Source organism: Ciconia boyciana, chromosome 1, assembly GCF_034638445.1.
Source record: "Ciconia boyciana chromosome 1, ASM3463844v1, whole genome shotgun sequence".
Lineage (NCBI taxonomy): Eukaryota > Metazoa > Chordata > Aves > Ciconiiformes > Ciconiidae > Ciconia > Ciconia boyciana.
The window spans coordinates 131,467,094-131,494,313 of NC_132934.1; the positions used below are offsets into that span (position 1 = coordinate 131,467,094).

Sequence of the window (27,220 nt, forward strand, 5' to 3'; positions counted from 1 at the left end):
GGCCGTGCGGCTGCGCACGGGTTGGGGCCGGGGGGGTATGCCCGTGCGGCCCTCGGTGCGTCTCTCCCTCCCAAATGCCCACGCCGCTCCGGCACGCCTCGGTGCGTGGCACTAAGGCGGGCCTGCCCGCGCTAGGAGGGCACACCCCGTCCCGGCGCGGCGCGGCGTGGCGCGGCCCGGGTTCGGGGCCCCGTCAGCAGGCGCGCCGAGGGGGCTGCCCGGCACCGGCGGGTCGCAGCGCGGCGGGGCCGCCGCCGCCGGGGGGCCGGGGCCGCCCGGGGAGCCGCCGGGGGCCGCGGTGGCGCGGCGGGGCAGCAGCCAACCAGGAGGCCGCATGCAAATGAGCGCGGCGTCCCCCGCGCGGAGGGGGCGGTGGCGCGGCGGACGCCCGGTTGCCATGGCGACGCGCGGCGGCCGTGCCCCCGGGCGGCTCCCGGGGAGACCCCCCGCGGGGCGGGCACACGCGTGACGGCGGAGCCCCGCGCCGGGCGGGCCCGGGCGGCGGCGGCGGCGGCGGCGGGCGAGGCTGCCGCCGGCCATGCCAGTGCTCGCGCCCGATGCTGAGTCAGAAACAGGTATCCCGAAATCCCCCTCTGAGGCGCGGCGCTCGGAGGCCATGGAGGAGCTAGAGCACACCTGCCCCCAGCCTCGCCTGGTGAGTCGGGCCCGGCCCCGGGCGGGGGCTCGGCCCCACCTCGGCCCTCCCGCCCGAGCCTCCCCGGGCGCGGCGGGGCGGGGGGCGAGTGCGGGGGGGCGCGGCGGCGGGGGGGCGAGGGAGGGAGAGGCCAGCGCCGTCTTACGGCAGGTCCCTTTGTGTGGCGCCGCGCCTCCGCGGGGAGAGGCAGAGCGGAGGCTGCTGCGGGGGCGGGCCGTCCCCTCGCCCTCGGGTGCGGATCCCGGACGGGCTGCCCTTGCTGTGCTTTGTCGTGTGGGGACTTCGGGGAGTACAGTGGCAGCTAAGCAGAATTTCTGGTCCCTGCTTTAAAAGCAAAAAAAATCCCCGTGAGCCCGCGACGAGGAAGGGTGCCTTTGAGAGACGGTGTGCCAAGCTCTGCCGCATTTGCGAGAGGCTCGCAGGAAATAGCCGCAGTACAAAGCCACGCGGCTTCAGCTCAGGTAGTGGGAAGCATGTGACTCGGTAAAGCCGTATTACAATAAAAAAAGCTGCATGTCTTTAGTAACGAACGCAGAGGAGCAGCGGCCCCTCAAAGGAGGCGGCTGCGGCGGGCGATGGCCGGTCCCGGCCTCTCCCCGGGCCGCTGCGCGGGGCTCGGGCCGCGGCCCCGGCTGACAGGGGCGTCCGGCCGGGCGGCAGCCGCCTCCTCTTCAGTGACCCTCCCGGGTCCCGCTGAGCTCTGCGGGCCGGCCCCTCGGCCAGGTGTAGTGCACCCGGGAATGGTAAATCCCACTTTTCTCAACTTCAGAGCCCAGCGAGGAGTTTCCCGTCCGATTCGGGATGCGTGAGGAAGAGAGTCTTGGGGAGCTGCGGTTTTTGGGGGACGGGAGGATGAGGAAGAGCCAGGAGAGTGATAGTAAAAATAAACTCCTTTGGTGGCCTTTGGTTAAAGTTGAGGGAAGGCTCCCTCGGATCGTGCAGGCAACTGTACGAGGCTGCTGCGCCCCAAGAGTTAAGGTTCTGAGAGCTGCCCTTTTTTCATGTGCTAATTTAAAATAATTGGAATGTTTCCTTGCTTTTTATTGAAACCTTTTGTTATTCCTGTCAGGAATGATCACTCCTTTCCCCAACATGGTATGCACCATTGGCAAGGCGGTAGAAAAATAATAACGATACCTGTTTGCACACACAGAAATGCAGAGACAGCATCAAGGTGTGAAAGTGCATGATTGATGCAACAGTTTAATACTGGAAACTAGATTATTTAACACTGCAATTCAGCCACAGTCCTAATTAAAACATATTTAAACATCAAACTTCAGTAATTAAATTCAACTATAGTTGAAACATTGTTCTGATATGACAAGAAATAGCAACAGTTGTTGGAGCTGACCTAAATTAATGTTTTCTGCTTATAATTAGAATCAACTTTGAAGAAGACTGTTAATTTGTTCATGGAAGGCTTTTGGAGCTGTTTTGATAGGGAAAGTTAGCTCACGTGTTGTTACTGCAGTGTGTTCGTACAGGCTGTCTAAGATTTCTCTGTCAAAAGCTCAGCTATAACAACCCGTTTGAATATATTACTCCATGTAGTCTGACATTTTAAAAGATTTTAAAGAAAGAAGTGACAATATGATGCCAGTATTTACAGTATCATGCATTCCAGTATAATTTCTGTGGAAATTAAGTTGACAGCTAGAGTACACGAATAAAACAGGAATTCATTATGATGTTTTAGATCTTCCTGAGTACCAATAATGGACAATGGAGACATTTTGAATAAAGATTTATGGAAAGTGTGTGCTTATGAAGTGATATTTTGTCAGTCAGCAGATCTTCGTTATCTTCAGGCAAAAAAAATAAATTGCCTGGTGAAGTGTAACACAATACACCCTACTTGTTAGGGCATAAGGAGTGATGCAAGCAAGCGTAGTCAAGTTATGTCTTGAGAAGAATTCAGAGCTGGTGTCCTGAAGAGTTAAAGTGAATCACCCCTTGACAGATGATCTAATAACATGGATATCTAGTTCCTATCAGATCTTTTTAAAGATCTTCAGTACTTTCTCTGATCCCACTCCTTTGAAGGCAGCATGTACAGTGGTAGGCCAGTAACCACGTCACTTAGTTCATTAATGTAAATGAAAGAGGGGGTCTCAGTTAACATTTTAGTATCATTTTATTATCCTGGACCTCAGGATGGTACCTCAGGATGGCTTTGGTACCTCAGAATGATATAACTGGTGGCAAGTAAAGTCTGTGATATTTTTATGACTTTTTAATGCTGTTCATTGGTTACTATGCGTCTCTCAAATTAATTATCTGGGCTTTCAAGTTCCTAATGTAGGCTCATTTTTAGGAAACAGTTTTTGTTAAGAAAAGAAATATAACTTCAGAATCAGCTCAAATTTTAGAAGATGAAAAGGGGGTTAGTTCTTTTCTGAAACAGTTGTCGTCCTTTTCATTAAAACAGGAATTATTTATTTAAAGCCTTAAAACTGTGAATATTTTTAATGGATATCTGCCACTAGATCCTCTGATTTTAGGCTATGGAGTCTGCTAGCTTGGCAGGAAGTGTCACAGTAGGACTAAAGAAAACCCCTGTATCCTTCAAAGAGCAGGAAAACAGGGGACATTGAAGGCAATTCTCAGGTAAGTTTCAATGTGTATTGAAACCTGATGTTTTCCAGTGCCTAGTACTGTTGTGATATAAATTGCCATTAATTTTTTCCCAAGACACTCGTTGTGTTTTCTTAACCAACTGGAGCATTAATGAGCATTCGTTCTTCAGTTAATTCCCCTGGTCCATCTCTCACTTAATCTTTGCCTTCTTTACGTTCTCAACTTCCACGTATCTGAATGCCAGAAAAATCTCTCTCTGAGTGACACACGTACCTTAGTCTCAATGCACAATGGAGAAACAAACCAATTAGAGTCGCAGGCTTTATCCATAGCAGTGATTTTAGCAGTTTTGTAGTCAAGGAAAAAACCCCACAAATAGCATTTCTCCAATCCTGGTTTGTATAGTTTTGCATTTATCTGTTTCTCATCCGGACCAAACTGCTGGGTTAGGCCACTTTCTCATCTACCACTGTCCCATCCATATTGTTAAGTGGGCATTGCTTCTTCTACTTAAACCCTAGGATACCCATGGTTTGGTCATGGGGGTCTTCATTGTTTTAAATGGGATAAACATCACTGCCGGTCATATCATGCCACACATTCAAGGTATGGCAGTTGCCCCTGGATAAGTTTCAACAAGCTGCAGAGCACTGCTGGGCTGTGGATCTTAGCCTGGGAATCCCAGCGTTAGGGTTTGCCTGCATGTGTCTGTACTAAAAAGGCCCGTAAGTGAGGCAAGTGCTTAGTTTAACTGGATGGCAGAGATACCATAGGAGGAAATACCAAAGAGTAAGTATGAAGCCTTGTGAAATGATTTGCTTATTTTTTAATAATTTATTTATGTTCCCTGGGATCAAGAGTTTGACTTTGGTCCCACAAGACTTCAGTCCCACATGTGGGTAGCTCCTTGAAGGATCGGTGTGCACCTCAAGAATTACCAGTGCTCACCCTGAAAGAAACAAACAGGCATTTCAACACACTTTGTTCAGGAAGACAATTCTGGGTAGTGTCTTTCATAAAAGGAAACAATGGCAATTTATAAGGACAGTGCTGCAGATAAAGCGAAACCAAATACACATCGAAACTTACTTGAAAACAAACTTCAAAACCTACTGCTTGGTCTCATCTTTCCCTTGAACACACTGGGAGCTTCTTTTCCTCTTATTTCACGTCTCTGTCATCCAACACAGGCCTCAGTGGGAACATCTGGGAAAGTACTGTTGGGACCTGGGTACCAATGTCTTATTTTCAAAACTGGCTGAAGCCCTTAGGGTTAGGTCAGCTAAGGGAATGCAGGGCAATGAAATGTACGTTTGCATCGCAGTGCCTACCTTGTTGTGCTGTGAGACTGAGCCTGAATCAGGAACACAGGCTCTTCTGCAACACACAGGGAAAGTGAAGCACAACTTAAGGAACCTTAAGAAACCAGATAAGCAGAAAACCACCTGAATTAGCCAAAGTGAACTGCAGGGGAGGAGAGGGAGTAGACAGGTAGGCGGTTGGTTTGACCTGTGCCTGCAAGGGACGTTGGTGGGTACAGGGCCAGGCAGGAATTAAGCAGCAGTTTTCATGAATTTAAGGTAAAGTGAGTCTATCTTCAAGATGACATAAAGAAGCAGATAAGTGCTTTTTGCCTTGTCTGCTCTGTCCTTGGCAATGCAATCCCAGGAATACCGGGCTGTTCCCAAGATCATGGTTACGTGACATCCGTGCTACCATCGGACACCTGTTCTCAGGCAACTCAGGCTGTGGCCAGATCCTGTTTGCCTGTGCAGGAAGGGGCATCGAGGCCCCGTGTGGAAAATACCCAACTAGGTTTTTTTATGCTTAGTATCACCACTGCAAGGATAGACTAGCTGGAGACTCAGGACCTATCCATATGGCAGATAAAACATGTTCTGCCAAGGCACTGTAAGCATCAGGGCCATTTGAGGTTCACCCTGGCAATCCCAGTGCCTGCTCCCAAGCCCAGATTTACTTCTGCTGCCTTGTCTTGAGATTTAGGGGCTACAGACTTTTACAGTTCAATAGCAATTAGGTATCAAATATCTTGGGGCCACTGAATCTACAATACTTTGGAGAATGAGACTCAGGTACAATTGAAGATCACAGCTCTCACATCATTTTAGGTATCAGCTGCTTTAGCCATTTTGTTTATTTTCTTGATTTTTTAGAAGAAATGAGAGTACATGAATTCATTTTTTCAAATTATTCAAGTACATTTGGAAAACTGTTTTTCTATTTTTTTATTTTATTGAAGGGTAGAGGAGAATGTTTTAGTACTTTCACTCACTGGAGCTGTATAATGGTTTAAAGGGGCACTAGACTCCTTTAGACAATTTCCTTGTTGCTGCTGTTAAGCAATGAAATGTTAAGCACAGAATTTGAAATAATTGCAATGAAAGTGTGCATGCCTTGGATTCCTGTATTTTCATCCCTGGATGCCTTACTCCCTTTGTATTTGCAAGCAGTGTTTTGAGAGGGTCTGATGCAACCTCTAGAATTATTTCAGATATTTTATTTCCATGAGCTTCCATAGATCTTCATATTTATCTTTCCTGTATCACTGAAAGGTATATGCAATTTTAATCAGAGGAGCTAATGATGCATTTAGGGGGTTTTAATGTAGTTAAAAAGTGTTCCATGCATCTGTTTCTCTCTCATGTGATGTTATGACTTAGGGGGTCTGCCATCTGTTTGCTTCAAAGTGGAACTAAGCATAAATATATATGTAAACAGCTTTACATTTGAGGAACCCCAAATGACTTTATTTGACCAAATATCTTTTTGGTCCTTTACAAGTTCGGTTTCTGCTCTGGATTAATTTTAGTTTTCATAAATGTTGGCTACTACATAAAAGGACAAACCCATAAAAACATGCCAAGTGTGCTTGGTGCTTGGGGACATGTAGCAATCTTTGTCGCACTTAAAAAAAAATAAAAACTGCCCATAGACACCAAAAATCTGCTGTGATTTCCCCTTACTACATCAAAGGACATGCAATTAGTATATGTTCCGAAATGTCATAGTCTCTGCAAAAACATACTGCAATACGTATTCATCAGATATACAGAACTACAGATATTTTTTGCAGCATTCACAAATGACACATAAACACAGGGAGCAAACATTACATTACCTGTATTGTATTCCTTGCTTGGAAATGCATATATGCAGTGCTATTTTAGAAGCAGCTTTTATTAGGAGAATATTACCAATTTCTTAAACTGTGCTATTGTCATTACTATGAAGGTTTGTATCATATCTTTAAAAAAGGAGTAGAAAACTATCGTAAATAGATTCTCTCTGCCTCCTTCTCAAAAACATATACAACGTTATGATGTAACATATGTATAAAACGTAAAAAGAAACCCAACACGTACATGGGTGTGGCGCAGAAGAAATACAGAATTAGGAGCCAAATACTAACTACACGGGCAAGAAGTATGCGTTGCATATAACCACACATCCAGGATCGTGCACAGACACCCAATGCAGCCGAACTGTCTATCACAATATGTGATTATACCTTTGTTTCCACGTAATCTGCTTTCCTTTCCTACACACACGTAGACACACACATAAGGTGAAAAGCTTTTGTGAAAGGCACAGGATGAATCAAGGGATCTGGTAGAGAAGCCCAGTGCACTCCCTCTGGGAAAATAGTTCTTCCCAGGGTGCTTCTGCCTGCCAGCTGGGGAACTGCAGAGACTATGTGCCTCCTGTGCGGGAGGAAAAAATGGGGTTTCTTTTGCTTCCACATAGCTCTATTTTGAGTAACGGTTTATACAAAATGCTGTTCTACATCTGACGTGAAATAACGGATAGACGTTAAGTATTTTTATGTAGAAACACAAGTAGGGATTGAATACTGGGCCAAATTCACCCAATATCTTGGCTATAACTCAGTTGATTTCAGTAGATTAAGCCTTGCCTATGTTAAAGTTGAAGTTAGGTCCTTTTAGGCATACATCAGGGTGTACACTAATGTACAAGTAAAAAGAAATGGGTATTAAAAAAAAAATATGAACTGACATTATCTCCAGTTTCTGGATTGATCAATAAAACACAGAGTGGCATTAGAGCAGTGGTTACAAGTTTGCTCTGTTGGCCATGGCCAGCCCTCAGCATTACTCATGGGCCAGCAAGCACCTGCCATTCAGCTTGTAATTGCAAATGCACTATGGCCAGTTTGGTTTGGCAGTCCCGTTGCAATGTCCTCGTTTTGCAATGGCATCTGCAGGCTGCTGCCTGGTAACCAGTGCCCTGTTGAAGGAGCCGCATACTTTGTCCTGAAATACTGCATATCCCTCCTCAGTGCCCGGACATCTGACAGCTTGGCTAAGTCTCTAGCCATCAGGACAGCAGGACATCTAGGCTCACAGGCTGCACGCCAGCTTAGCTGCAGTTTGTTCTTTCACTGAGTCCTACCTGGGTCACCTGTATGCAGTGCTCCTTCCAGCTGTGCCAGGGGAGCAGGCTCAGGTGGGTAAACTGCCGAGGCTCACATTTCTTTTCCAGCTGGCATTCATGGAGATTGAGATGCTTCCTCAGCAGTTCTTTCGCTTGAGCTCTGCTTGACTTGGGGCCCATCCTACCTCTATGATGGATTTTATTTTCTAAATAACGTGTTCCAGTTCAGTCAAAAGTCATGGCTGTCACGCAGGAATCTTGTCACAAAATTCTTTGGCCTTTTGCAAATATTAGACTAGATTATATAATAGTTATTCTAGTTTCATAATCTGTGAATCTGTACATATATACATCATTGTGCTTCTTGAGAAGGCAGCGGAAGCTGCTTTTCTTCTATTATATCTTCAATTTGTAATTGCATCTTGCACTTAATCGTTACTGACTTAATACTAATGACAAGCAAAGTATATTTGATTGAAGATAAAGCCCAGAAAAAGCAACTGAGAATAAGGCAATTTGGAATGCCTGCAAACAGATTTTTTTTTTTAAGTGATTATTATTATTAGGTTAGTTTGCCTTATTTTTAGTTTACATCCACCTCCCTGAGTCAGCAGAACTATGGGAGAACAGGCTAGATTTTCTTTTGATACATGCGTTAATACTGGGACTGTTTGTGAAAAGTCCACCTGGAGGCACCCACCAGTAATACTCAATTACAACTTAATTGCTCATAAATTTACCTGTTTGGGTCAAGGTTACCAAAGGTAATACATGAGAAACTGTGGTTTTCATTTTTCACAATGTTGACTCCCTGAACCTCTAAGAGAAGACCTTGGTAGTCCTTAACATAGTCTTTCCACTTGCAAAGGGTATTCATACTTCAGAAACTCAGCATGTATTTTTAGTTCCTTCTCAAGAGTTTTGATAGTGTTCTTCTCTTAAATGTTCCTTAAAACTGATGTCAGTGTTTCCTGCTCTGTAATTATTGTTTGCCAACATCAGGAGCAGGTTCCCAAAATAATCTTTCCTCATATGAGTAGATCTTACCCATGTGATTTGTTCCAGTGAAATCAGTTATCTCTTTTAAATACTGCCTCTGAGATAAAAGATAAAAATTACAGCATCAGACCTCCCACAGAATTTGCCTACCATCCGGACACAGAACCAGCTCTGTCCTGCCTACCACACTGTACTCTCCTCTCTGGGCTACTGTCTCATTAAATATACTCAGGGGTTACAAAGATGTTACTGGGTGCAAATGGAGCTGTGAGGCATTTGCTAGAAGCCCCCCTTTACCTACCTTCCATCTTTTAATTTCCTGAAGTTTATTGAGCATCATTCAGTTATTTTGCAGATTTGTGGGAATGCAAGTAAGCCACTGAACTTGTCATAGAATGAATGGCTTCTGATATGCTAGGGTTATTGGATACGATGTTTTTGCATATGTTCATTTTTAGGAAGTGAATTTCATTATAATTGAATGCAGTGTCTTCACTCCCAGGAAATACGACTTGCATTGCAAGAGTTGTTTAACATCTTCTGAAGCAAATATCACTAACAAGTCCTAATATTACAATGACTTATCCATTTATGGCATGTAATAGGCTTTCTCTAGACACCACATATTAATAATAAATAACAATGTGGCATTTGGATTGCTTAAATGAAAGTAAGGTCTCCCTGCTGACACCAGGTGTAAGGTGCTTATGTCATCAAAGATAACGGCAAAGTGTGAGCACCATGTAAATAATTTTATATTCCTATCTATTAAAGCTCTAGAAATTGGAAGAGTTATCAGTTTGAACACTGTATAAACCACCTTGCAGTTAACAGGGAAGGGCAACAAAAATATTCAAAGTTGTGGACCAGCTTCCATACAAGGAACAAATAAACACGGTAAAGCTCTTCAGCCTGCAAAATGTGACTGCGGGAGAAAAGAGAGAGGACTATGAGATCATGAGAGGCAGGCAACAGGTGACTATGGATGAATTTACTGAATCTTCCAGTACAAGAATATCAAATAAAACAAGGAGAAGGCAGGTGCTGAACAAACAAAATGAGATAATTCATCACTGAACTCATGCTTAGGCTGTAGAGCACCTTGCTACAGGATGATGCAGATCTCAGAAGCTTACCTTGGTCCAAAATACGAGGCTAATTTGACTTGCTTGACTAATCGCAAAATGTAAATGCCTAGAAAATAATGAAGGCACAGATGAGGGGAAGAATCTGTTAGAGAAAGACAGAAGTACATTTGCACAAAGTCTTTGTCTAACTGTCTGATTATTGGCAAAACTATAGTGAACTTCTAAAAGTACTTTAATGGATTAACCAAAATGAAAAAGCTGCTATATAAATTACTTGCTCTCTTCTCCCAATTCTAGTTATTACTGACAAGAAACTGGAAGGAATACAAGTAATTATATACAAACGGAAAGAGGTTTGATAAATTATTTCTGGTTTTTAATAATTTCTTGAAATATTTTATCTTATGCTATAATATACAAACTAAACTGTCTCATCTTATTTTACTCATAAGATTTTTTGTTAAGCTCAGCAACATTTTTTCTAGGCCAGATAAAATGAAATAGTATTGGATACTCATTGGGAAACTATTGCTGTATTTCCCTTGATCTGTCAGCGCATGGTATTTATGCATTTCTCTATGTGGCTTTGATAGAATATTGCTGATTTTAATCTATTGTATTTAATGTATTTTCATATCCAATGACTGAGAGGTCACAGAGTAATGGGATTATTGAGAAGTCTGGTTCTAAGCCCTCAGCTGTAAAGAGAGCTTTAATGATGAGGGTTTACAAAAGCTGGACCGATAGGAAGCTAATAGAGGTGGTTCTCCATTGAGCAGAGACCGAAAGAAAAATCTTGGTGTTGCAAAGGCGTTTGCATGGATAAAAAGCACCACTGTGTTTGCCGGAGGGGGGGAGGAGGGAATATCTTGCTGCAAACCAGGCCTATTTTCTTCAAATAATCTCCAAGGAAACAGCCTCTGCCAAGCTAGGATCTGATTACCAGTTGCAGGCCTCAGACCATAGCCATTATTGTTTTAACATTTCTGCCTTCCTCTTTATCCCAGCGGGAACCAGGCTGTATGGGCTGCCGTGTAACTTGACCTTGCTTGGAGATAAAAAGACAGGTTAGCACACAGCGATCACAAAGCCAGAAGCAAAAAGACAGTGTTTAGAAAATAAAGGAAGGAGCTGGCACAGTATGATTATGTGTAATGTTCTACGTTGTGCGGCATGGGTGGCCTGATGAACAGTTCCTGTCCACGAAACCCAGACAGAAACTTGGACTTGGTCATAGTTTATCCATTTTTAACCTTGTCTCTGCAGAGACACTGTGATTTTCATCACTAAGATATTAATGATGAAGTTTTTCTGCAATATTTGAAATTATGAAAAAAAGGAAAGAAAAACGGAAGGAGAGGAAAAATAAATTACATAAAATTTTAGTGCTTTCGGTAAACAAAATGACTAGTAAATCAGCAGAAAGAGCTGGATATGAATCTTTAAGTCTTTGTTGCTGTTTTACTAGTGTCCTCTGAGCTTTCCATGCAACAAGCCAGTAAGCCCAGAGGTCAGCAGCAATTAGGCATGACGTTTTAAAGTGTCGCAGGGATGCTAACAAAAATAAACGCTCAGTGATTAAGCATTCAGCATCTAAAAGCTGGAAAAATGTGTAAAGGGGAAGAGAGATTCTGTTACGATCAGCCGTGGGTGTTCAAACTGGTATGACAACTGTACATCACACAAGTGGTCACTGTCAAAACCCAACCAAGCCACTGCTGCAAGGCCGTGAGGTCCCAGCTAAATCATAGCGGAGGCAAAGTAAGGGATAGATTTCCTTCAGCTTGTCTCAACTACCACCTCATCTCACAGAAACAAAGCAAACCAAAACTCAGGTCATGGTACTTTGCTGTTTCTATGATTTCATAAAGATTTCAAGCCAAGAGCAGTAGAAGTGTGTTTTTTCATACCAGACCATATGGCAGATAATAAATATCTGAGGTTCTGATCACTGATAACTTCCTACATAGGCATGGGCAGAAAATGCAATTTCTGTAATCAGGTTTCCTGACAGATAATGCCACGTCATTCTTCACACATCCTCACTCTCTCTCTCTTATATCTTTAGGTTATAAGCTCTTCAGAGCAAGTACCCTTGTGGTGCTCTGATCACAGTTGGAGCATTTTAGTACTATTACAGTATGTGTCAGACCAGAGAAAGGAATTGCAGCTCAGTTAGCTCTAGTTAGGTGGGACTTCTAGTTGCAGTCTTGGCTTTATTTTGAATGGCTCCTCAAAATTATACAAGGTTCTGATTAAACACACAACAAAACAACCTGGAGTCTCAATCATCGGTACTGATGTCTTGTCACTGGGAGGAGCTGGTGCTTCTGAGGAGGTGGCCCATTTGTAGCTTTCTAAATCCCAATTAGTTTTTCCAGCTATTATTTACACATAGCAGAATACATTTTTCATCTTGGACCTTTGGACTCATTGAGAACAAACCAAGGATTAAGCTGCTTGGGCCATCAAACTGGCTTTGCCCAGCAAAAGAAAAATTAAGTACCTGCCCCTACCTCAAAAGTGCTTGAGCTTCTCAACAGACAAAGAATTAAGTTGCATGATGTGTTTGGAAAGCTTTATTTTCCTCATCATTTTACGTTGTGTGAATTGTGCATGACCAAAAGCAAAAATCCCCAGGTAAAAAAACAGCATTAAGCCTGGTTACAGCATCCTGCCACAGTTAAATGGTTCTTTTTTAACTACTTGATGGAAGAAACAAATTTACTTTCTTCGTGTTTTTTTCCCCTTCCAGACTCTGACGGCACCTGCTCCATTTGCAGATGAAACAAGCTGTCAGTGCCAAGCCCCCCATGAGAAGCTAACCATTGCACAAGCCCGCCTGGGAACACCAGGTATGTGGAGAGCGCAACATCAGCAGGACCATGGGTGCTGGGACCATGGGGCCAAAGCACAGGCTGTCCCTTACAAATGTCTGTCAATGTTCACTTGTGCCTTCCACTTGGAAGCAGAACAGCCAGCCTGGTATCGGGTGCTATCAGGTAGTGGGGAAGAAACCAGTAACTAGAGGACCATTATATTCTGCTAGAGAAACAACAGGAGAAAACGTTTCAAGTTAGAGTTTGATGTTTTCGTGGATGTCTGCATGTTGGTTGGAAGGCTTGCCAGCCCACTCCAGCCAGCCTGAAAATTGTGTTGTGTAGTGGCTACCTCCTGGATTCTCTTCCCGTACTGCCTCTGTATGCTGGAAAACCTCTTCTTTCACTGACATTTTCGTTGATCACATCAGACCTTAAGTGGCCTTAAAGGCCACCTGCCCTTTGAAAAGAAACCATGCCCAATTTTGGAACTCTTTATCTGGACATTTTTTCCAGACCTACCTTTGTGATTGGGCTGGGGAAACAGGATGATTTCACATAATGTCCCAGATACATAATTCAGCCCCCTAAATTCCAAGAGATTCTTTAAAAAAGCACCTTCGTATACTTACTCCATATTTAAAATAAGCTTTTAAAGTACCTACACTTTATAGGGGTAAGCCGCAGCTTTCCATTCAGCTCTGCAAGGAACAATGTTCTCCCGTGGACCCGTGGATGTGCTGACAGCAGACATATCTCTCTGTAGCACTGAAGCACGGTCCACGGAGGTTGGAACTCTGTCGCTCTCATCTCCACTGTCCTTTTGCTTGGAGGTGGCACAGCTGTCAGGCGTCATTTGGTAAAGCAAGTCCCTTTTCTATCTGGAGGCTGCTGCTGAAGATGTCATACAGAAAGCAAGAGTTACAAGGATGATAGCAGGAGGATGGTGAGAAAAAGAAATGATAGGCTCGTTAGAGAGAAGAGAAGAGCTTGGGGGAAGTATGAAAAAAGGGAAGTGAAAGGTTTATGTGGAAGAGGTAAGCAATACATTTTTACAGCAGTAAGCTGTGGAAAAAAGAAAGTCACAGACAAGAGGGGAGGAAAAGGGAGATCTTTGGAAAAAATAAGGAAAATTTTGAAAAAATCCAGAAGGCAGAACTGACTAGAAAGGCAGAAAGAAAAGAACAAGACATATGGTGGAACTCCGAATGAAGCAGGAAGATGACATTTTTCCTAAATTAGAATACCGGGATGATGGATGATAATAAATAGGCTAAGTCTGAGAGAAAACAGCAGAGAGTACAGAGAAGAACAAGTAATGAGCAGGATAAAACACTATGAATTCACCCATGGTGCGTTTTGAACATCAGAACTGGGGTAAATCTCTGCAATCATCTTACCTGGGAACAAAAACCTGTCCAGTAGAATTAAGTGCAACTTGTTTTGGGTCTGAAAAATCACTGTTCTGTTTCTTTCTCCACAGTTGACAGACCTGTCAGAGTGTACGCAGATGGGATATTTGACCTCTTCCACTCTGGCCATGCTAGAGCTCTTATGCAAGCCAAAACTCTATTCCCAAATAGCTACTTATTAGTAGGAGGTAAGATCAGGGTTATTTATTGCTCTGGATTTTTGCTTCTGTGCTTCAGTATCAGAGAGTTATTGCGGTGCTCGCACCCCCAGCTGTTTATACACTGTGACTTTGAATGCTACTTTCACTCTGGGGGCTTTCTATAGGCGATTTGCCTTGAATTACATCTTACAATTGCATCAATTAAAGTAAAAGTCAAATTCTGCCCTCAGCAGCACAGGCACAATTCCCATTCTAGTTAAAGCAGGTGCCTGCATGACTCTGAGCTTAGAATAGCTCTGTATGAATAATTTACCTTTTTCAGTTATTCACTCGAAATTGTTCAAAGATGGAGATGAGTGAATGAGATCAACTGCTCATTTATTTCTGGCTCCTCGGTCCCTCCGCCAGCCAGGCACAGCGCACATCCCCTGGCTGCTGGGTCAGTACTGTGTGTGCAGACCCAGCCTTCAACATCAGCAGAGAAGCTAAATCCAGCCCATTATCATTGGAGACCCAAATGTAGGTCACGATTTGAACGTAGTTTTCAGCTCACAAGTGACCCCGGGCAGGTTACTTCCTTATCAGGTTTTTTTTTGCCATGAATATCTTCTTTTTTTGCTGTGCAGCTGGCTAACAGCTGTTCAGCAGTTGGTACGTGCCTGAGGAGTCACTGGAGGCTGGCTGCGTCCTGCCTAGCTGGCTGTGCAAGCCCTGCTCTCGTGAGACCTCATAAACATGCATTGCAGTTCCAGTTTCCCTGCACCTTTGGGATTGAGATATGCCTCGCATAAACATTTCACAGCAACCTTCAGCTGCTCAAATGCTTACGGCAGTGATGATAAAGCAAATGCGAATGCAACCTTCAGACACTTTATAAGATGCATTATTTTGCATCTTTGTCCCAAATTAGTTGAAAGAGGGAAAAAAAGACCCAACACAGAGGAAAAGCAAAATCTCCTATAAACACACTTTTCGGTTTTACTCTTAAGTTCATGAATTGTGGCGATTCCCATGGAGCTTCCTGGGACGGAAAGGAGACATCCCTTTGTTATGAAGGAAACATTTAGGACTCTCTTGTTTTCCTGCTGAGCCAGATAGCTTGCAGAAGCAGCTAGTGGAGGTGCAAGACTGTGAGGTTTAAAAAAAAAAGGCAAGTTATAGATGTTTTGTTGTTTCTTTTAAAGGAGCGGGGGGTGTCCCAGATCAGGGAAGGAGCTCTGGGGCAAAAGCCTGGCCCCTTTGAAATTCACAGCATAGCTTCACTTTGCCCTTATTTTTGGAGTGAAGGACAAAGCAGCCAGCACTCATCAGCACCTCTTCCCAGCAAGACACTCTGCATCTTAGCATGTTTAAAAAATGGGCACCTTTCCACACCCACATACAATTTGTGCTGCAAAAGCACTGGTATCATGTGTCTTTGTGGGCACCACAACCAACCCCTTTATTTCTCGTTGTGAAGACAATTATTTGGAGCGAAGAAATTTTTTTTAATAGATATTTATACCTTCCCAAATCAGTCATTAGAGCAGGATGACAGAATCAAAATACAGAGATATTGTGTCTGCACTGTACATGAACAAACACTAATCAAAAAATGAAATCAAACCTTTCTACAGAATTCAAGCAAAAATTACTATTTTCCAATAATTTTAGTAGACCCTTTCTTCCAGGAGAGGGTAGCTTTAAGATGACATAAAGGCTGTAAATAAATATAAATACAATCTCAGAAGGGATCTTTCTACTGAAAATGCTTTGATCTCCATTAAATTTCTTGTCAGCAGGCATCAAAAAAAGACATAATAGGATAGAGTAGCATTTCACTAGCTGAAATTCATATGTATATTATTATCTGGCTTTGAATTTTGCACAAACTCCAGGGCTATCTAAGCCTTCCTACATTTTTCCTACTTTAAAGGTCCTTAATGACCATCACAGCAAGAACATCCATTTTAGATCTCAAAAAAACCTGCATCTTTGCCAGCACCTTGCCTGATAGGTTGATGTTTTCAAATTAGAAAGAAGCAGCAGCTGTAGGACTGCTCTCACACTTCCCTGCAGCACTAATAATGTTGCATTTATCATTTGTCAAGTACATTTACTGTTTGTCCTGGTGTCACAGACAAGTGAGATCCAAAGGCACAGGTCTGACCTGTGGTGAAGGACAACCACTCTCAACCCAGCTATAAATGGGTATCACATTATTCCATGTGGGGTGTCAAATGACTATCGTAGCTATAATATTGGACAGAGTTACAGTTGTGGGGATAGGTCACTGTGTTTTACACAACGTTATGCGGGTAGAAAGATAATACCTAGCTTTTATAGTCCTCTGGTAAAATGAGGGGAAGCAACACCCGTGTTAAAAGCAATGTGACAAAGTATTGGTACATCCAGAGTTAAAGATGCAGGATTTCTGGACTTGCTCATTCCACTAGAGCATACAGCTTCTCCCAGTCCTTTCCATGGGGCTTCCTTCTGCGATTTCCCATTTGAACATGGCATAAGCCTTACTTCTCTTTCTATGAAACCTGCTGAACTCAAAGCTAAACTCAGAGACAGATTCCTATAAAATCTCCCTTGACTTGTTTTCCATCAGTGTTTATTTAGTGAGAAACTGTTCTACTGTGATTTAGAGCTTTGTTGGCAAATTCATCATTTAGAGCATTGTTTACATAAGAACAAAAAGCGGGAACAGGAGACCCAGAGAGGCTGAGGGGTCTCCATCTTTGGAAACTCAACTGGACATGGCCCTGAGCAACCTGCTGTAGTTGACCCTGCTCTGAGGAGGGGTTTGGATTAGGTGATGTCCAGTGGTGCCTTCCTGCCTCGACCATTTTGTGTTACATGACATTTGTGAGCACTCTGTCATTGCTGACACTGCACTTTTTGATTGTTTTTAAAGCATTGTCCATCACCCTTGAAATTTCACAGCCCATGAAATCCCCACTTATAGTGGGATTGAGTTACCTCAACGTGTGCCTATAGTACCACTTGAGGTGTCCTACAGTATCTCACTTGGGCTCTGGCTGCAGCTCCAGAAAGGGAAGGATTGCTCAGAAATCTATGGTTGTACCTGCCAACCCTGAACAGAACTCTTAGATGCCCTGGAGCACCCCAAAACTAGCTAAGCTAATAACTAAGTGCTTAATGGAATTATCATGAAATAATTAACTGCTGGTCATGCTAACTCTACTGAGTGTAGAGCCATTTTGTTGATATTTCCATATTTTAGTTTGCAGTGATGACTTAACTCATAAATTCAAAGGCTTCACTGTGATGAATGAAACTGAACGATATGAAGCCCTCAGACACTGTCGTTATGTGGATGAGGTCATCAGAGATGCACCCTGGACACTGACACCTGAGTTCCTTGAAAAACATAAGGTACATTTCTCCCCTTATCCCTCCCTTCCCCTTTGTAGACTGACAGTTGAGAATAAACAGCAAGCCTGTGAAATTCTATTAGCTGGAGCAAATTATTTAATTCAGTTAATTCCAGTCACTGAAATTAGGTACATGGCATTGCTTGCCTCCGTCTTTGTCAGAAAGTGTTGTATTTGTCTTGCCTTTTTTTTCCTCAGGATGCTGAGATGATTTCTGTTGTGGGATTTTTGAATGGCAAAATAACACTGAAGAATTATTCACAAATTGACTTTCAGGAAAGGAGATCATGAGCCAGAAAAGTTATCACGTAGTGACTAAAGTCCTGTTAAAGTCCTGAATTCAAGGCACATTTCTTATTAATGTCAACAGGTGCAATAACTGGCCAGAAATACGTAAAAATGTCATATGTCCTCTAAAAGGCAGGATATAATTTCTTATGTGCTATTGACTGTCTTGCAATATATATAAATCTTAACAAAAGCATAATTAACTAGGATGTATTTTAGTGTCCATATCACTGGGTGACGAATGGACAGCATGACAGTACTAGGTATACATGTATATATGCACAGCCCTAAGGGGGCAGAATCAATAATCCTGCCTCCATGGTTTTGAAAGCCAAGGCTTTGCCACTTGACTTAGCTCTTCCCGTAGCAATAAAAGCAGGAGTGGGTGTCTTAGGTTTTCTACAGAATATCACAGAGAGCCAGCCAGAGCAATGTGTTAATGGCAGTGCTTCTGGAGTCAAGCTTTCTGTTCTTTCATAATTGATCATACAACACAGCAGCTGTAGGCCTAAATCTAGTGCAATATTCTAGGTGATGGCTTTAGGATGAGAATGTCAAAAGCAAGTCAGCTGAAGTCAAGAAAAGAGATGATCCTCCACAACGACCCCCCACTGAACCAAAATTCAGTGATGGTGGCATGTGATTCTTCTTCTGTTCACTGGCAGATTGACTTTGTAGCCCACGATGACATCCCGTACTCCTCCGCTGGCTCGGATGATGTATACAAACACATAAAGGAGGCAGGTAAGGGCAACTTTACATTTTTAGCACCTTCCTTTTCAGCCTCAACTCAAATTCTTTTACTGCCTTTTCACCTCGACTGCTGGGAGAGAAGCAGTAGAGATAATATCACATTCTCTTATGCCCTAATGGTAGGTACTGCTGACTTCAGCAGAAAGGTTCACTTCGTAAAGCCACAAAGGATGTCCTTGGCTGAATTCCTGCCATAACCCCAGGAAACCATTCAGATCTGTCACGGAAGAGTCCCATCTGAGTTTTTTAAACAATTTCAGGGTGCTCAATTAGAGCTCTGAACCAAGGAAAATAAGTTCAGTTCCCACAGCAGCCCAGGCAACTTCAGTGGTTTGTTGATAACCACAAACTGATGACTCCTTGACACAGCCCAGTCCTGAATACGGGCAAGCACAGGCAGCCTTCAGGAGTCATTAGGATCCACTTCTGATTTGCACTGAGGGTTCTTTTTACTACACTGGCAGAGGGTTTAAATCAGTACCAGAGTGATTCGTTTGCCATGACTATTTAGCAGTTTGGTCGACTACCATATTACGTTGAACATGACCATGCTGAAGTCATCAGGAGTTTGTATCTCTTCAGTTCAAGGAAGCTGAATTAAATCTGAGGAGACAGTATTAAGCCCTGTTTGCTAGCAGCAGCTGTCCTAACACAGTGAACAGTGCAGGAGGAGGAACTGATCATACCTTTCTTCTGCTCCCTGGGGGTGCTGCCCTGAACACTGGCAAATCCATCCTCTTCCTGGTCTACATAAACATGTATATTGGAGGCTTAAAAAAATTCCAGAGCAAATCTGCCCGATGATAATTTGTCATGCAAAGTGACCTTCTCAAGCTATACAATGACAGCAGTAGACCAGGTACTGACCTGAGCTGAAAGAATAAGCTTTTTATAGCAGCAATTCTTGATCTCTTTCCACTTGCAAGCCTCACTGTGGTGTCAGACTCACAACCCTCCTTTGGGAACTGCTGTTTTACAGTTTCAGAGCCAGCACCAGCTTACTTCACTAGGCAGTGGAACAAAGGTACCTCTGGTAAGGATGGGTCACCGAGGGACATACAGGATATGTGCTGGCCAGGCAGCTATGTTGCCTTTCTTCTATTAGGTGCTGAGTGCGCAAGACAACATGACAGGAGCCCTTGGTGTCACTGCATCATTACCAGACTGAGTTGGAGAGTGCCCAAACCTGGCACATCCTTCTCTGCTGTTGTTGGGCACGGGTGCAGTGCGCACGCATCCTGATGAGAAATTCAAACTTCATTTGCAGAACAGAGTATGGACTTACAGCTTCAGGGACTTGTGGTCTGTCCCGTGTCCGTCACTGCGAGATGCTGGAGAAGTGACTTCTGTCTTGTATGGCTGAATTTTTTTACATATTAACTGGGAATAATGTTACCTTATTTGTGAAGAGTTTTGAGATCTACTGCTGTAATGGTCATAACACTCCAGAACAGCATTATTACAATAGTGAATTTCCCCTTTCTCCTAGGATGTTTTGTTTTAAATAGACCAATGCTGTGGATGCGCTTGTGCATTTTCCTTAGTTCCAGTACTCCCGTTTTCCCACAGGTTGTTGGGGAGCAGAGAAGCAGATGAGAACTGCGGAGCTCCTTGTGTAGATTCCCATGGGCTCCCATTTCCCCAGTCCCTTCAGTGGGTGGGAGGGTGTATGGACAACGGTGAGCTGGGTGACGGTGCACTGACTAAACCTCTGCACATCTGTGAACAATTAGCTTGGAAAACATGAATCAGTCCAACACATGAAGCATATGAAAGCAAAATCAGTGACTAAAGGTAATGTTCTCATACAAGGGTTCGTGCATCTACTTGAAAACAATTCCACTTTTGGCTTAGCAAGGGTAGGGTTTGGATTTGTTCATATATTCTTGTAGCTCCTATCTTAAAAGGCTTCTGGCTCAAAGTGGTTTTTACTGCTTCCAAAAATAGTTTCCTGAGTGACTGCTGCAAGCCTGAAAAGCACGATCAGGGAAACCTCTCTGCTTGTGATTAAAATAATCTGGTTTTCAGCAGGGTATTAATTAGAGATCAGAAAGAAAAAATATCCTATAGCATTTAGTCACAAGAGGCTGCTAAGCTTCTTGATTCCTTCTCCAGATCTTTTTCTAACCCTGCGAAATTAGCTAGCAATGCCTGCCTACTTCAAGTGAACGTGTGAGGATTAATTTGCCGGTAGCTATACCACCCTTTTAAGACAAAGCACTACTTTGTTTTGCAAAACCATTTCCAGTCTTATCTTACAGCTCTCTCTCATCAGCAGCTTGATGTTCCAATTACATATAAGTGATCGTAGTAATTTTTGTAGCCCTATCTAACTACTAAACCAAGGTGTGCTAACGCTCTATTATTGCCTTTGTGACTTGCTTTAACAGTTCAAGTGATCCTGTCTGGATGAGGAGCAATTAAAAAGCAATATATTCCTCAGGTGTGTTGAGGAAAATACAAGCAGTATTAGTAAATGGCCAGTTTTATTAGGCACGGATCTGTCGGAGCAGGGACAGTGGTTATGCAGCCACTGACATGGCCAGGTGGACATGAAATGGGGACTATGGAGACTGATACCTTCAGTCCCCACGGTGTATCTGTGTTTGTTCATACCACCGTTATGCTTCATCTTCCTGTTACAAGCTACCAGCAGCTCCAGGGTGTTTTCCAGTTATTGTAACGCATCTTTTACCTGAAGGCGCTTCCTGGCTTTGGCCAAGGCCAGAGGCTGGTCGGTTTTACTCAGAAGAACAAAGACCATCAGGGGGTGCAGCACAGGAGGGGAGGGGAGAGTGGAAATACACAGCAGAGCAGCAAATGGCCTTTCAATAGCGGGAGTGGAAGCCAACCCCCTGCTCCTTTATATAACATTAAATAAGGGCTACGCTTATAGAAAGAACTGCTCAGTGAATTGTCACAACTGCGAGGTTTAGCCTTCCTGGCTCGGGAGCCCCTGCCAGTCTAACGACTTCCACATCACAGCGAAGAGGGCAAGTTTTAGCCTTTCTGAAGACTTGAGGAAAAATGAGCGGTATAGCAACCTAGTGCCTTCCCTAAGCTCACACAGGAACAACAGCAAAGAACTAGGAATAAGCCAGGCAGAATTGTGAGTCTCTTACCTTTGGTCAGGCATTTTTGTGTTCATCCTCAGCTACCTGCCGCAGTGCCTGGTCCTGCCGTGCTTTCTCAGCGGGCTTTCTTTTCCCACTTTGCTCAGGAATGTTCGTACCAACGCAGAGAACCGAAGGTATCTCAACATCAGATATCATCACAAGGATCGTCCGGGACTATGACGTGTATGCCCGGCGCAACCTCCAACGAGGATACACCGCCAAAGAGCTGAATGTTAGTTTTATAAATGTAAGTACACCCATCTGCATTTGCTTCTGAAACACTCTCTCCTAGGACCCTGAATGTAGAGTGAAGGTTAAGAAAGGGTATCTTCCTCCTGCTGCTTTTAAAAGAGCTGGGAAGAACTTAATTTAAAAGGAACTGGTAAGCTGAGGGTAGTTTTAATTGTTCCTATTAATTAGCAGCTTCATTTCCATTTTATGCTTTCACGTTTGTGACAAAGCTGCTGCTCCCCCTTCCTCCTTGAGTGGGTGACTTAATGACACACTAGGAAGGGGCCCACCCCGCCCACCGCAGGCTTCTCAGCCACTCACCCAAGACACCGTTTCTTTCTTTATTCCTGTTGTGAGAAAGCAGCACAGAGAGCAAAGATTTTGATATCCAAACTTCCTCTACAATGCGATGGGATAAAACAAAAAAACCCACCCCAACCGCTGAGCAGTGAGATTACTAGAGGAAGCTAAAATGGTTTTTAAAAGACAAGGAAGGGTGTTAGGAAGCTGGTACATAAATGATGCTGATCAGAAGCCACAATAGGTAGGGCAAGAGCCCCATTTGAAAAGATGGCTCAGATTATTCAGCTTCCACATACAGAACTGCATCTTACCCTCCAGTGAGGAGTAAACACTTAACAGAAATTAAAGTTTACTTTCCTTCATTTTCTGTTTCAAGTCTTAAGGCCTCAAGATAACCCACATTACCAAAATCTTTCCTGTGATTGGACTGGCTTGCAAGAGGACTTCTCCCTCCTTCCCTGGAGCTGGGAAACCCCCTTGTGAAGGGCCGAATTGTGTCATTTCATGAGGGTTTTTGCTTACTTGTTTCTTATTTTGAAGTCTGGCAGATAAATCACAGATCACAGGGCATAAATATTTATTTCACTATGGTTTTTTTTCAGTCTTCTACAAAATCCTGCATGTAAGTACTCCACCCAGAAGGATCACTATTGCAAATACCCGTTAAATTAAGGCATACTGGATGCCTTGGGGGTTCTCAAATTTATCCTTTAGAGGCTCTGAGGTCAAGATACTGTTGCACAGGTATGCTTCCCCCAGTCTCAAGACACTGATATATCCTGAAGTCCCTCCTGGCATTTGGTTATTTAGCTTATAGTAATTTAAATGCAGAAATACTAATTTGTACCAAAGACCGTTTGTGTTTCAAAATTAAAAGAAACCAAAACAAAACAGGATTTCACCACGACAGAAGAGTGCTGCTTTCCTTGTTAAAGAAAGGCTTGGTCACCTATTAGGTGCAAAGCGAGTTCGGTTTCTTTGGACTTTGAGGATTTTGTTTGGCCTTGTGGCCTGCAAAGATGGTTCTTCTAGTGATTCATGAGCTAGAATAAAACCCACCTCAGCACTAAACAGTATTTTTTTTAAAAGTAAATTCAAGTGCCCATTAAATGAAGTTCACAGGAAATTAAAAGCTGATAGTGATCTGTGCTTCTACAGAGACCATTACACCTTCAAGGGCACAGCGTTAAGTTAGCTGTGTGTCCTGTACATTTGAGGAGCACAGAGGCATTCCAGGACAAAAGCCCTTTAACCCTGAAGTATTTGAGAAGCTTGGCCTGATGAGAGGTCCCTAACGTTATCTTCCCTGTCTCTCTCTTTTTCTGTGTGACTTAGAAAAGAGGGCAAGCTCCTAATTGCTGTCAAGTCTGCTGGCCACAAGCCACCGGCCTACGCGCATCTTTCTGTTGCGGCCAGAAGCTCCTGTATTAGCCAGGCTTGGAGGTGAAGGCAGTTTTCCTTCTGCTCTGCAGAAATCCCAGCAGAGAGATATTTTGGTCCAAGTTATCATCCAGGCTGGCAAGTCAGCAGTGGGCTGCATTTGCTAGGAAACCCAGGGAGATCTGCCTTTTGCTTAAGTTTGAGCTGTTAATTTCTCACTTGTATCCTTCACAAGATTCATATAATTTTCAAAGTGCATTCAGTCTGAAAATATGGAAAGATTCATTTAGTGGATTAAACACAGTAATCACACAAGATTATCTTTTCAATATGTACCTTCTGCACTTCATCCCACAAATGTTAAATTTGCATTTATAAAAATAATGTGAGAATAGTTAACCAAGGCCATATGTATTAGGATACATTAATGCAATTTTTTTCTTCTCAACTGTCAGTGGCTAATTATTTTCAAGTGTCTTATATTAATCTCCATCCACACTTTTAAAACAGGAGAAGAAATACCGCTTTCAAAACCAAGTGGACAAAATGAAAGAAAAAGTCAAGAATGTAGAGGAAAAATCAAAAGAATTTGTTTACAAGGTGGAAGAGAAGAGCCATGACCTCATTCAGAAATGGGAAGAAAAGTCCAGGGAATTTATTGGCAACTTTTTAGAGCTGTTTGGACCCGACGGAGCCTGGGTAGGTATTCTGCCATCCCAGGAAGTCTGAGTGGTTTTCATTTGTCTTCTGTAATGCAGATAAAGGGCAGATTCTTTTGCTGCAGTCTTTGTTTTGAAAGCCAGCATGGTAGGATAATGCCAAACCTGCCTGCTGAATCCAATAACGCATGCCAATACTGCAGCAGGAGGATTTGGCACTTCTGGCTGTTGCTTCTTGGGATAATTTCTGTCTTTTGTGAAGGTGCGATGCTGAATGTGATACTGTATTCAGTAGAGCTGCATAACAGCAACACACGAGCAAACAGGCTGACACAGTCTGTTCTCCCCATTAGCACTAAATGGGACCACACAGACATCAGGGAGAAATACACTGGAGGTGGCGAGGGAAACAGGGACACTGAAAAGTTTTTCAATAGTTCTTTTCATGCTCTGTACGCAGTAGTAGAAGGTGACAGTTTTCTAAAACTTTAAAAACTTCTGATGTAAAGTTCCAGGAAATGATTTTACATGTCGAGTGGCCAGGCTCATCTAACTGACTGCAGGGAGGGCTCAGGTGGAACTGAAGCACTTTCGAAGTTCTCTTCAGTACACGCTGGCTCCACAGAGCCCGTTTATCAAAGGTCCCCAGGTGCCTTGGAAAGGCAGTTGAGAGTCTGTAACAGCACCCTTCTGGGGAGAAACCCCATGGCCTTACCTGCTCAAACCAAAGTAATGCACTGAGCGCGTGGTGAGTTAGTGACACTTCAGAGCCCCACAAGAGTCCTGGCCCCCATCTTTCAGTTCTGATAGCTTGCCAAAACTGGGGGAAACTTTGTTTCCTTGTACTACTTCCCTTTGCTACTTGAAACCCGCAGCAAAGCTTATTTTGAATGTAAAAGTTACCATTTGTTTGAACAGACCTTCTTAGACCTTCCCAGTGGGAGTCAGTCCTTTTCCAACAAGCTCTCTGTGCAGCTGTGTTCTGGTGAAAGCCCAGGCCCCAGCCAGACCCGTCAGTACAGGCATCATCTTGGACATGCTGCTCTAGTTGCAAGCTTCAAGTGAAGCTTTTGCTCAGTCCACAGGAATGTGAGAAAGCATGGAGGAGAGCAGCAAGCAGTGCAGGGTGAATTGAGGGGAGCAGAGTAAGAGCTAGACAAATAATCCCACAGAACAGCAGGATGCTTCAGAGGCACATGTTCAGACCATGGCATGCAGTCAGGCAGCTCCCTCCTCACTTAAAAGCAAACCCTTTGCAAGAGGCTTGTGCAAAGCTTTAACTGCTCATGGATTACAGTTTGAGGCAAAACATCAACAGAGGCAGCAAGTCAGAAAAAACAGTTTAGGACTAGCATGAAGCAGATACTATTGGAATATTTTTAAAGAGCCAGCAGACCCATAATGTTCTTTCATGTCACTTTTATCAGTTCATACCTGAGCAGCTTCCCATCACAAAAGTACCTTCTGTTGAAAGGATCTCAGCAGAGTTTTTGTTTATAAACGAGCCTTCAGGAAGATTCACAGTCCCCTGGTGAATTAAGTAGCCCACATCACAGCTGTGTCACAACTCAGTGCCACCAAAGCACATAGTACCTGCCTCTTACTGGAGTTATCATCTTTTCTCTGCCATGACTTGCTGTGTTGATTACCACTCAGTTGAGAAAAGCCTAAAATTAGGCTGTGAAGGCTTCAGAACAGATTTGCGTCTTTATAATCTCCTTACAGCTACATCTGTCCCATGCAAAGGCAGGTGCTTTCTGAGTAACTCCGGTCCCAGCCATATAAACAAATAGCTTATTTAGCAGTTTGTTCATTGACAGTATCATTTTCCTTGGGGAGGCGAAGAGGGTAAACTCTTCTGATGAAAGGCCCAGGTTTACCTGCATTGACCACATCCACATGAAGAGTGCTTCCTCTGTAAGTTATTCTCCATAGAGCTTGGCGAGCGTTCCCCATGTGGGATGGTCCTGTGGCCATAGGTGCTGAATAAATAAAACCAATGCTAACAGAGCATGTGAAACCCACAGGAGGCAAGATGAGTTTGGCTGGGCAGAGAGAGGAAAAGAATTTCAAAGCCTTGATCCCATTCCCTGGCCCTACCCACTCAACACTGCACACTGACGGCATTTTTAAAAACCCTTTGCTGATAAAACATTTTCCCAAATTTGATTAGAGAAAAGCTGCTCTGCAAAGGTCTTTGGGGGGGTGGGGTGGATGTGGCCTCCTGTTCACTGAGTTAGTGTCCCAGCCATAGAGTAGGAAATCTGGTGCAACCACAGAGACCTTTGCTAAGAACAAGAATGAAATCTCCTTGCACTGTTGTAGGAAAAGCGTCAGTTACAGCGAGCTGAGAGGTGTTACGGCTTTTTTAAAATCAGTTTGAGCCTTGCAACAGGAAAGATTTTTAAAATAATGATAACTCGCTATTAGTGTCAAAACTGTTATTAACATTAATTTGCCTTATCACTGTTAGTTAGATGTTGCTTTTAATGTTGACATTAAAAGTACAGGAATCGTTATGGGCATGCTAGATTCCTAGATCAGTAATTTGCATGCCATTAATATGCTATTATTATTTCACAAATAATTATTATAATATGCTTTATGCTAGCATCAATTTTCTAAAAGTAAGGGCCACGTAACCCACAAAAAAAATACCTGTTTCTGAAAAAGGTCAAAATGTCAGTTTTGAACTGTCAGGATGTCTATAATCCATTGGCAATTTTGCCCACCTGTGTGATCCCCTGTATGTATTTTTTCTCCGAGAGAGTCATAGAGGGGTCAGAAACAGCGATTAACATGGCACGAAACTTTTGTCCTGGCTTTAGAGAGGACCACTGCACAGCCCGGCACGGAGGCCCTAATGGCAGAGACGCCGCTCCACGGCAGCGGAAAGCAGCAGGGTTCATTCCACCTTCTCTCAGACACGTATGAGCAGGCAGCTGCACTTCAGGTCAGCGGAGAGAAAGGGCAGGGTTTC

The 27,220-nt window shown here is 43.5% G+C and overlaps 1 protein-coding gene across 2 annotated transcripts in view; it reads left to right on the forward strand.

The window, feature by feature from the left end:
• Window positions 1-372: 372 nt before the first annotated feature.
• The window catches only part of PCYT1B (phosphate cytidylyltransferase 1B, choline), a 32,707-nt gene continuing 5,859 nt past the window's right edge, over window positions 373-27,220 (forward strand). Inside the window, exons 1-7 of one of the 2 annotated variants that reach the window (XM_072848622.1) lie at window positions 373-655; window positions 12,491-12,590; window positions 14,038-14,154; window positions 17,360-17,511; window positions 18,464-18,542; window positions 21,706-21,914; window positions 24,092-24,280. In XM_072848622.1, coding sequence (XP_072704723.1) covers window positions 539-655; window positions 12,491-12,590; window positions 14,038-14,154; window positions 17,360-17,511; window positions 18,464-18,542; window positions 21,706-21,914; window positions 24,092-24,280 — 963 coding nt within the window. In that variant the 5' untranslated portion in view covers window positions 373-538. The remainder of the gene's footprint in view (window positions 656-12,490; window positions 12,591-14,037; window positions 14,155-17,359; window positions 17,512-18,463; window positions 18,543-21,705; window positions 21,915-24,091; window positions 24,281-27,220) is intronic. The other variant, XM_072848633.1, reaches the window with a different exon arrangement.